Here is a 12,064-nt window from a genome sequence, read left to right as displayed (position 1 = left end):
AGCCAGAAGACTCTGAGATGTGGAGATGCAGAAAAATCAACAGATAAGCACACTGAAAAAAGAAATGCCAAAAAATAAAACCCCAAAAAACCTGGAGTTCCCATCATGGTGCATCAGAAACGAATCCGACTAGGAACCATGAGGTTGGGGGTTTGAGCCCCGGCCTTGCTCAGTGGGTTAAGGATCCGGTGTTGCCATGAGTGGTGGTGCAGGTTGCAGACACAGCTCAGATCCCGCATTGCTGTGGCCGTGGTATAGGCGGGCAGCTGCAGCTTTGATTTGATCCCTAGCCTGGGAACCTCCATATGTTGCGGGTGCAGCCCTGTAAAGAAAAAAAGAGAAAGAAATGCATTGTGCATTTGTACGGTACGAGTAAACATGTGGGGATAACCATGAAAATGTTAGCGAGATTAAAAAAAGGGGACTTGAGCTATCAGGTATCACAACATGTTACAGGAGTTCCCTGGTGGCCTAGTGGTTAAGGATCTGGTATTGTCACTCCTGTGGCATGGGTTTGATCCCTTGCCCAAGAACTTTCACATACTGCAGGCACAGCCAAGAAGACCCCCAAAACCAAAACAAACAAACAAGATCAACACCACACACTATAAAGCTAGGAGTTCCTGCTTGTGCCGAAGGGGGTTAAGAATACAACTGCAGTGGCTAGGGTTGCTGTGGAGGTACAGGTTCAATCCCTGGCCTGGCGCAGTGGGTTAAAGGATCCCAAACTGCTGCAGCTGCTGCTGGGATTCAACCCCTAGCCCAGAAACCTCCAAATGCTGCAGGTGCGACCAAACACACACACCATAAAGCTGTAACAATGAAAAGTCTGGTTCTGGCATATGAATAGAGAGAACAGAGTAAATTCACAGGTAAATTTGGTATATTTCAAATACACAGGAAAAGATGAATTTGGTAAATGGCACAGGAAGCACTCAACACACAACCCAGGCATGTTAAACATAACAAAATACAATCGTTACCAATCAATCACCGACAGAGATGTCTTTGCAAGTCTGATAAAATACTGCTGTCGAGCATACAGGGAAACACATACTCGCGCAACACTGCTGGTGAGAAAACATATTTGTACAATTGCTAAAGAAAGTAATTTGGGAATATCTCTACGAATGTGAAATGCACATAACCGTCAATCAGTTCCAGCCACTTATCTCGCAGACGCCTGGAGTCTGCTGAGAAGCATACGCACAACGACAGTCACAACCTGCTAGCGAGTCTGTGAAACACATGAGTGGACTGTGACCAGAAGTTAAAAAAAAAAAATGCAACAGGACAGAACGGAATACCAAACATCAGAGTGCATTACATACAATGGGAGTAAGTAGGGTTTCATGAACCTTCCGTTACTAGTATGTGTATTGGGTGGGTGACCTAAACCTTTTTTTTACGGTGGGCTGAGATTTTTTTTAAAAAGGTTTGAAATCCACCTCATAACAGTATTATTTATAATAGCAAAAGACTGGAAACAGCCTAAAAGTCAGCCAGCAGGGGACTGCTTAAATAAATGATGGTCCGTCCATGCTATGCAGTCATTAACGAGAATGAGACAAGGCAGCTCCAAATGTGCTGCCATGAAACAATCTCCAAAACATATGATTAGGTGGGAAAAGCAAGGTGCAGAACTGTGTAGGTTATGCATCACTTGTGTGTGTGTGTTTTTGAATATCAACACACATACACTGGGGAACTCTGTAAGAAACTGATCACAGGGGTTGCCTCTGAGCAAGAGAAATGAAGTAGGAGACAGAATTACATTTCACTGCAATTCATTTTGTTCTTTTTAACCATGTGCACGTATCACATATTATTAAAAAATACATACACCACCTGGAACCCTCCAACAGTCCACCTGTCTACCCCTTCGGGACAGCACGTTGCCATGGCGCAGACAGTGGAGTCTGAACCTAGCTACTTCCTTCAGCTCCCACTGTGTGATCTGCAGCAAGAAATCTGACCCCTCCAAACCTTCACTTCCTTAATGCAAAAATGCAGTTAAAAGCAGTATCTGCCCTGAGGACTAAGGTGAGGTGTAAATAAGATGAGGATGGAAAAACGCCCCATCTGACAGGAGGCACTCAGGAAATTGTGTGACCATTGCAAGACCACATCTACCAACTGCTTGACAAAACTGCAGTTCAGCTTTGGAAATAGACGGGTATGATGTGATCCCATTTTTGTTCAAAATATATGTATTACGTGCACGCACACACACCCATGATTCTATCCATAGGAAGAAGTCCACATACTGGCATTCCAGTTTTGGGGAGGTGCTTCAAGGTAGCTTCTCATTTTATTTATTTTTATTTATTTATTTATTTGTCTTTTTGCCGTTTTTTGGGCCGCTCCCGCGGCATATGGAGATTCCCAGGCTAGAGGTCGAATCGGAGCTGAAGCTGCTGGCCTACACCACAGCCACAGCAATGCCAGATCCGAGCCGAGTCTGCAACCTACACCACAGCTCATGGCAACGCCAGATCCTCAACCCACTGAACAAGGCCTGGGATCGAACCCTCAACCTCACGGTTCCTAGTTGGATTCGGTAACCACTGAGCCACGACGGGAACTCCAAGGTGGCTTTTCATTTTAAAGATAACCATCTACTGTGTGGATTTTTCTCCCTGAGGATAAACTACTATCACAATAAGAGATTTTTTTAAAAAGGAAGAGACTTAATGTAAGAAATATGTGCACGGCCAGCTGGGGAAGCTGTTAACAACAAAACTCCAGCAGGACAGAGGACCGCACGAGCCTGTGGACGTACCGCCGCACGCTCGGGCCTCAACAGGCTACCGGGATGACGTCGGTCCCCAGCGGCTTCTTGGTTGAGCTCTGCTGCAGCAACGCATCAGCCCAGCAGCACTGGCTCCCTGGCCCACCAGCTCCCGGGCGGGGCGCCCTACCTTGCCATCGGAGGCAGTGTTGATCCTGTAGTGGTACACTCTCCCTTCGTACCGCAGCGAGATGGACCTCTGCCCGGGACTGCTCTCGCTCTCCCGAACCAAGAAGCTGCCGTTGATCCCGCTGCTCAGCAGGTACTCGGCGGCGTTGCGGGACACGGGCCCGTGGTACCAGGAGTGCTTCTCCAGACTGCTGACCGGCGTGACATAGTTGCTGGGGACCCAGCCTTGGCCGTTTCTGGTCTGGGCTTCGCACCACTCCCCATTGTGGTTGTAGCCCAGGACCCGGAGCTTTTCCCCTGGGAAGGAAGGGACCAAGTCAGACCGCTTGGTATGAAAAGCTACGTTTGCTCATTCTCATTCATTCTTGTATGATTACTAAAAATCTTCAAATTCCGAAATACCTACTTCATGTTAACAAGTCCACGTCAACATACACTGATACGTGAATAAGAGTACATGTTTATATACGAAGCTTCCTGTTTATACTGGATATACAGATAAATACATAGCCTCCGTTTTTTTTGTTTCTTTTTTTACAAATCTATACTCAAGTGCTCTGTTCTTAATATAAGGAAGCTTTCTAGGAAAAATACTTTTTCTTTTTCTTTTTTTTTTTTTTTTGTCCTTTCAGGGCCGCACCCACAGCATATGGAGGTTCCTAGGCTAAGAGCTGAATCAAAGCTGTGGCCGCTGGCCTACACCACAGCCACAGCAACGTGGGATCCAAGCCTCGTCTGTGACCTACACCACAGCTCACGGCAACACCAGATCCTTAGCTCACTGAGCGATGCCAGGGATGGAACCCACGTCCTCATGGATGCTAGTCAGATTCATTTCTGCTGAGCCACGATGGGAACTCCCCAAAATACTTTTTCTTAAAAAAATAAAAAGTGCCTTCAGGGTTTGATCCAGATGTCTTCTTCAATATAAATTAGGGAAAGCCGCTGCTTTTGCTGAGAACTGCACAGGAACTTCTCCTTAAGGAAAAGGGACCCTTTTATAAAGACGCTGTTAGTTTTAGGGGATCTCTCTGTATTCCAAACTTTAGAGCTGCTCTTTCAACCAGCAAAGGGTGGGTAGTCAAGCCACAGCTATACCTGCTTTCTGTCCCTTTCACCCGTCACCAGCTGCCCACACCTCCTTTACCTTTAGTTATGCTCAAAGTGTTATCCCCACTGGCCACGAAATCATACAGTGCAACGAAAAGGTTGGGGTCATTTTCACTGGGACCAGCGAGAAGGTTTTCCTTAGAGTTCCACCGAGCTGCTTCACTCAGACCCTGGGGCTCGAAGTCAGATGCTACTGGTCTCTGAAGGGCTTCTGGAAGACAAAGACGGAAAGAGAAGAAACAAACAGAAGAAAGAATTGGGGGAGAAAAGTATTATTCTCAGGAACAAAAAAAGTCTACACTCCCAACATTATACATCCTTAATTCATTTCTTTCTTTTCCTCTTTTTTTTTTTTTTTTTTGGTCTTTTTGCCATTTCTTGGACCGCTCCCATGCCATATGGAGGCTGCCAGGCTAGGGGTCTAATAGGAGCTATAACCACTGGCCCACGCCACAGCCACAGCAATGCCAGATCCGAGCCGCATCTGCAACCTACACCACAGCTCACGGCAACGCCAGATCCTTAACCCACTGAGCAAGGCCAGGGATCAAACCCGCAACCTCATGGTTCCTAGTTGGATTCATTAACCACTGAGCCACGATGGGAATTCCCTCATTTCATTTCTTAACATTTGCACATATTATGTTATTAAGAGTAAAAGTGGTTTAAAAAATGGCAACAATCTTTGCCATTGCTTATGTTATAAAAACGGAGCAAAAATGTCCTGCTTTAAAACATTTAAAAATGTATGAAAGTTAATATATGCATATAATTTAAAAATCACATAGTACTGGAGGGCTTATGAGGACACACAGCTTCCATCCCAACCTTCTCCACACCCAGAGGCAACAGCCTTTTTTTGGTGATCACGTCCCTCTCTGTAAACATAAGCTGTGTCACTATAATCTTTGCATTTTCAGTACCAGACTTACGCTTTTCTTTTTTTTTTTTAAATAGTTATTTCCCCAATACACTCTTTTTTCTCCTGTACAGCAGGGTGACCCAGTTGCACATACATGTACACTTTCTATTTTCGCACGTTATCCGGCTCCATCCTAAGTGACTGGACAGAGTTCCCAGTGCTACACAGCAGGCTCTCATTGCTCATCCACTCCAAAGGCAAGAGTCTGCCTCTATTAACCTCAAGTTCCCCAACCACCCCACTCCCTCCCACACCTTTATTTCTTGTTCTCCCTGCTGGTGACAGTGTCTCAACTATTTACCTCACCAGGATATTAACATCCTACCCTTCCTTCTAGGTCCCCCCCCCCCCCCCCCGCCCCATCCAAGTACTGCCTTCTTTCCTTTTTTTTTTTATTTTGTGTAAAAGAAACTCTATTTTCCTATTCTGTAATAATAAAGTCTTTCATTTTTGTCTGTAAGTAGATTCTAAAGTTGAAAATCAACCATCTTTTATGTGAGGAATGTGTATTCACTACAGCATTAAATATGGTTCATTATTTTTTCCCCTGAAGTTCCTTCTTGTCTTTTTTTCTTAAACCATGTTCAAACTCTCCATAATTCTTGATGATGATGACACTACGCACAAGGGTTCTCTCAAGCCAGCAAAACTGACTCCAAGTAGATCTTAACGGTTAGAGAATATTGCGGCGTGAAGTGCAAATACTCATTTACAGTGAGAAGTCAGCCTTTCAAAGAGGAGGAAGAGGGACAGCCCTCACGTGGAGTGAACAGAAGGGTCTACCATATGTTTCGGTGACACACAAATGGCAACACAACAAAACTTTCAATGTTCCTCCTTCATGGATTTAAAGGACCCCAAACATCTCTTCTAGGGCAACAGCACCCACCGCAGCAGCGATGGGCCTGATTCTGCGGTATTCATTTCTGAAAGGCCACTGGAGCACCCAGGACATTGGAGGGACGAGGCTAAGCGTCCAGAACCTCGACTGGAGAACTTTCAGCAACGAACATTCTGTGAACCAGCTCTTTGGAATAAACCAATGGAACATAAAGAAGAAGGCCTTTCAATCCTGGCTTTTGTACTACTGACCAACATGAGCCTTGAGGAATTGTTTTGTACTATGGACCAAGGTGACCCTTCAGGAACCTTCAGTAGTGACATAACTGACCCAAATCATGTCGCGACTATGCTTGGTAATTTCATTTTATGACTCTTGAGGGCAAAGATAATTTCAAAGAAGAGGGTCATGTAAGACTACCATTTCCCAGGACGTGCGAGGCCTGGTTCTCTGAGTATTTGCGTTGGCTCTGACATGTACCTAGTGCTACTGTGATCAGAGACTGAGCAATTCACCAAAATAATCTGGTTAAAGCAGAAATAAATAAATAAGTCAATTTCTTTTACTTCTTTTTTGGGCCACTCTGTGGCACATGGAGTTCCTGGGCCAAGGATGAGATCCAAGCCACAGTTGCGGCAATGTCAGATCCTTAAGCCACTATGCCAGGTTGGGGATGGGACCTCTATCCCAGTGCTTCCAAGATGCTGCCGACCCCACTGTGCCACAGTGGAAACTCCGAAACAGGGAATTTTTAAAATTAAAGTATGTGATCCCCTAGCTCCACCTGAATACATATTGATTTGCTAGTCCTGACGGTAGGGTCAAGGACTGTCCTTTGAGTGTGGGTGTGTCATCAGAGCTGGATGCACTCTTACCATCCTGCCTACAGCACGTTATCTCACCTGCAGCGTCAGCTTCCCAGGAAGACGTCACTGCCATTAGCCACGTAATCCCAGCCCAATCCCTTCCAACTGCTTCCAGCTGTGCCACTCGCACCTAGTCCTGCAGCAATTTTTTAAAAGTCACCTGCATTTACAGTCTATCTAAAGCATTTATTTATTTACTTTTTACTTTTCTAGGGCCGCACCCATGGCACATGGAGGTTCCCAGGCTAGGGGTCTAACGGAGCTATAGCCCCCAGCCTACGCCACAGCCACAGCAATGCCAGATCCGAGCCACATCTGTGACCTACACCACAGCTCACAGCAACGCCGGATCCTTAACCCACTGAGCAAGTCCAGGGATAGGACCCGCAACCTCATGGTTCCTAGTCGGATTCGCTAACCACTGAGTCACGATGGGAACTCCCTAAAGCATTCACTTAAATTCTCACAGAAACATATCTCTTTTCACATTTGGATCTCACTAGTTTCATATTAACCGAGTAATTAAAACAGCAAGTACATCTGAAGTAAAGAGATGTGGAAAGAAACACAGCTGACTCCCGAGTGTGGCGGTGACTCAGGTGGCGGGAGCCGTGTGAGGGAGTGGGGGACCCCCAACCTGAGGGCACTAGAGCGCGTGTTCTGTGAAGGAAGGGGAGCAAGCTGGTCAATCTGGTAAGTCAGTTAAGTGCAAGTAAGTAAAAGAGCTTCTAGTGCCAACATATTAAGTGCAATTATTAGGCATAGGATTCTTTTTTTTTTTTTTTCCCTTTTTATAGCCACACCTGTGGCACATGGAAGTTCCCGGGGTGGGGGATGAATTGGAGCTGGAGTTACAGGCCTGCGTCACAGCCGTGGCAACACTGGCTCTGAGCGGCATCTGCCACCTACACCACAGCTTGTAGCAATGCCGATCATTAACCCACTGAGTGAGGCCAGGGATTGAACCTGCATCCTCATGGACACTAGGTTGGGTTCTTAACCTGCTGAGCCACAGTGGGAACTCCAAGCAAAGGATTCTTAGCATAAAGAACTCTTGCCTATCAAAAGCAAAAGACAAATCCCTCTACTACCATGGAAAAACAGACAAGGGAGTTCTCTTGTGGCACAGCACGTTAAGGATCCAGTGTTGTTACTGCAATGACTTAGGTTGCTGCTGTCGCATGGGTTTGACAGATCTGAGCCATGTCTGCGACCTGCACCACAACTCACGGCAACACCGGATCCTTAACCCATTGAGCGAGGCCAGGGATCGAACCTGCAATCTCATGGTTCCTAGTGGGATTCGTTAACCACTGAGCCATGACGGGAACTCCTGTATATACTGATTTTTAATTAACAGCACAGAAAAGGAAAAGTACAAACTATTTATCATTATAAGGTAAGTTAGTTTGTGGTTCATCCATAAAATAGAATATATTCATAAAGCATTCAAAATATTTTTGGAAAAACTTATAAAAATCCCCAATACTCTAAACATTGAAAAAAGTCTAGAAGGAACTACATCGAAATGGGAACAGAAGTTAACTCACTCACAGCAGTGTGTTAACAGTAGCTTATTAACCCAGGGTGGTTGGATTACAAACATTTTAAATTTTCTTTACCCTTTTCTATATTTTGGCATATTTCTCACAATGAATGTGGATTTTTATTATCAGAAAACAATTACAAAACTAGAAAAACTGTCGTAAAAGGAAGCCAGCTGACACACGGATCTAATTGATAACATGAAAAAGCACCCTGAGGAGGAGGAAATCTCCTCAAGCTGCCCTGAAAAAGTATGTGTGCCTTTCCCTCCAGTGTCCCAACCTTGTGGCCGTAAGGATACAGCTCTGGCAGGCCAGGCCTACACAGGAAATTAAACCCGAGTCATGAATACAGAAATGCTTTTCTTCTCAAATGCCATTTGACCTCTTCTATCAAACATTCGGCAGCATCTGGATTTGATCAAGGTTACATAATCGGGGAAGTAGCCTGGAAAACACCTGGAATGGGCAGGACACAGACACTGGCCCAGGGGTGACTATGGATTTAAAGTATGGGTTAAAGAGGGACTGTCCCTGACACGGAGACAGATGCAGAGAATTTCATGTGAGGGATGAGGCCTTTGTCAGGAAGGAAGGGGCCTCCCACCACTTTTTGATTCAACAGGACGTCAGGAAATCCAAGGCGGCCTCTCGATTTTCCTCTCCAGTCCTTGCTCCATTCCACAAATTAATGGCCAAAGCCCAAAGGGAAGTATTGCTCATGCATGCCTCTGGATCGAGACACTGAAGCACAGCCACAGTCCAACACCAAAACCCTCCAGTCAATTCCCAATCCAGGCTGATGTCAAAATTGACTCACAATGTACAAATGCCAAGTTCCTTGCTTCATTTCATAGTGAACTATGCTCGTCAACCATAAAAATGATCACAGCTTACAAGGCCAAAGTTGCAGAAGGTATTTAAATCTTCCTTGCTTTTAATACAGGAACTTTCTGCCAGTGCCACTGCTGAGAGGTCAGACCCCTAAAGAAGCTCAAAGGATTCATTAAAAAATGATGCCCCCAAAAGTTCTCCTTTCCTGCCAAAGAATGAGACCGTAGCATTTATTATTCTTAAAAAATTTAGCTAACATTTTCTGCAGTATCTTGAGTTTTTCTTTCTTTTTTTTTGGTCTTTTTGCCTTTTCTAGGGCCGAACCCTCGGCATGTGGAGGTTCCCAGGGTAGGGGTCGAATCGGAGCTGTAGCGCTGGCCTACACCACAGCCACAGCAACTCGGGATCCGAGCCATGTCTGCAACCCACACCACAGCTCACAGCAACGCCAGATCCTTAATCCACTGAGCCAGGCCAGGGATGGAACCTGCAACCTCATGGTTCCTAGTCGGATTCATTAACCACTGAGCCACGATGGGAACTCCTTGAGTTACATTTTAAATATTTAAGGTTTAAATCTTGGCATTCCCGTTGTGGCGCAGCAGAAAAGAATCCAACTAGGAACCATGAGGTTGCAGGTTTGATCCCTGGCCTCGCTCAGTGGCTTCGTGATATGATGTTGCCATGAGCTGTGGTGTAGGCCGGCTGTAGCTCCGATTCAACCCTTAGCTTGGGAACCTCCGTATGCTGTGGGTGCGGCCCCGAAAAACAAAAAACAAACAAAAAAAGATTTAAATCTTCAAAAATGCCTCTTGGAGTTCCTGATGTGGGGCAACAGGATTGGGTGGCTTGCTTCTTTGGAGTGCTGGGATGCAGGCTCAATCCCCAGCCTGGCCCAGTGGGTTAAGGATCCAGTGTTGCTGCAGCTGTGGTGTAGGCTGCAACTAGAGCTTGGATCTGATCCCTGACTCGGGAACTCATATGCTGTGGGGTGGCCAAAAAAGAAAAAGAAAAAAAGAAAAAAAAAAAGCCTCTCATTTCATTGAAAACTCTTTTATTTCACTAAACTGTTACTGAAGAGGTTTCCACTTACCAACAAAACTCAGGAAAAGTCAATAATTAGCCAGTTGAGTACCAAGAAGTGTGATATCTAAAAAAGGCTTCCGAATCTCTAAAAATCTATGGCTCCAACTATGAGAATAACAAACTGAGAATTCTGTAAGAACAATGCCACAGAATTCACTGGATCTGCGTGTGATTAACTTATTTGGACAGTATTCTAAGAAAACAGCTGGGGTCTTTAAAACACAATTTAAAGATCATTTTATACAAAAACAACCCTTTCTTAAAGCTGTGAGTCACTGATCAGCAATGCTTACAAAAGATTCACCATACAGGTGAATACATATACCTGGTCTATACCCTCAGGGGCTGCTGCCCTGCTGAAGCCGTCACTGGCAAACTGGAAAAAGCAATGGAGTTCCCGTCGTGGTGCAGTGGTTAACGAATCTGACTAGGAACCATGAGGTTGCGGGTTCGATCCCTGGCTTTGCTCAGCGGGTTAAGGATCCGGCCTTGCCGAGAGCTGCAGTGTGGGTCGCAGACGTGGCTTGGATCCTGCATTGCTGTGGCTGTGGTGTAGGCCAGCGGCTACAGCTCCGATTCGACCCCTAGCCTGGGAACCTCCATATGCTGTGGGAGCGGTCCAAGAAATGGCAAAAAGAAAAACAAACAAAAAAACAAACTGGAAAAGGCAAGATGCAACCTCAGGCCAGAGGGGAGGCTTCACCTCCAGGAAAAACATCCCTGGGAAGGGTCCCACCTTCCTGTTGGCGCTTGTGCCCAAGGTCACAGTGCCCTCTAGAGTGTGGAGCAGCCAGCCATGCAGCCAGCAGTCATTACTGGCAGTCATCACTGTCCACCAGGCTCTCGGGAGACAGCTGGGGGGCGGGGGGCAGTGCAAGAGACGTGCTTGTCACACATGATCGACAGTCCCTTTACTTTTGCTCACATTCAGTTATTTAAACCCTTGTTGCTTTATTCGTATTGCAGGCCCTTTACTATTATCCTCTAGTTCGAGGAATCTCTGCAATTTAAAAATCTATAAAACAGATCCTTCGAAAAAGAGGGAAGGCTTCGTGTTTTATTTCGTGCTCCGATCCAACCGATGAGATCATGCTCAGACTATTCTCAAGGCGGTTTATAACAGCCTAATACAACTTTTTATAATATGAGCTTAGAGGAAAAGTATTATTTCCCACAATTTGAACTTGATGAAAGTCATTTTATCTACATTCTGCACAGCCCTTTATTTTGTAATCTACACCCAGAGCAGTTAAAACTATGCACACACATAAGTTTAGCTGAACACAGCTCTGGCATTAACTTCTCACAATGAACGGAATGTTCCCAGAACCCCAAACCATGGTGTCAGCTGCTGGGGAGCAGGGGTAGGGCGACATGGCAGTGGTGCAAGGAGGCGTCGTCACACAGCCTCTGTGCCTTGTGGGAAAAAAGCCATTAATGAAAACGCACATGCCCTCCGAGCAAAAGTCTAGCAGAAGACAAGTGCTGTCCCATGGATGGATTTATAAGGACAGAGACACTGAGCGGAGGGAGCTCGGAAGGGTTAGGGAGGAGGTGGACCCCAAACAAGACGTGCCTGGAAAGGGCTGCAGGAGCAGCACAGGGATCCAAGGCCAGCCTGAGACATCAGGGTCTTCATCTGTGCCGTGCTGTGGACCCTCTGGTGACGCCTGGGGACTCTCCTCAGGATAAAGCTGGTAAATGCATCAAGTAAATACTGAGCATTGCAAAGAAACAACTGGATTGGAATAGCCCTCAAAACATTTTAAAAAATTAGTTTGTGATACAGTGCTTCTTTATTAATGCATTAACTACATACGCCTCTTTATTAACACACCGAGTAACAGGCTCCAGCAGAAGCTGCTGTCATTTCAAAGCCGTGATGAGTGTAATAATCACAACCACTGTGGCCTGAAGACACCTGATTTCTATGGCGACAGA

At 45.7% G+C, this 12,064-nt stretch overlaps 1 protein-coding gene across 3 annotated transcripts in view; it reads right to left on the bottom strand.

Moving 5' to 3' along the window:
- ABL1 (ABL proto-oncogene 1, non-receptor tyrosine kinase) overlaps nt 1-12,064 on the bottom strand; it is a 149,076-nt gene that overhangs the window by 27,497 nt on the left and 109,515 nt on the right. For all 3 annotated transcript variants that reach the window (XM_047768710.1, XM_047768708.1, XM_047768709.1), the window contains 2 exons: nt 4,068-4,241; nt 2,922-3,217 (listed from right to left, as the gene is read on the bottom strand). In XM_047768710.1, the coding sequence (XP_047624666.1) occupies nt 2,922-3,217; nt 4,068-4,241 (470 nt within the window). The remainder of the gene's footprint in view (nt 1-2,921; nt 3,218-4,067; nt 4,242-12,064) is intronic.

The sequence above is a fragment of the Phacochoerus africanus genome, chromosome 2, assembly GCF_016906955.1.
Source record: "Phacochoerus africanus isolate WHEZ1 chromosome 2, ROS_Pafr_v1, whole genome shotgun sequence".
In the NCBI taxonomy this organism is placed as follows: Eukaryota; Metazoa; Chordata; class Mammalia; order Artiodactyla; family Suidae; genus Phacochoerus; species Phacochoerus africanus.
The sequence above is the reverse complement of the archived record's forward strand: the minus strand, read 5'-3'. Positions and strand labels throughout refer to the sequence as shown.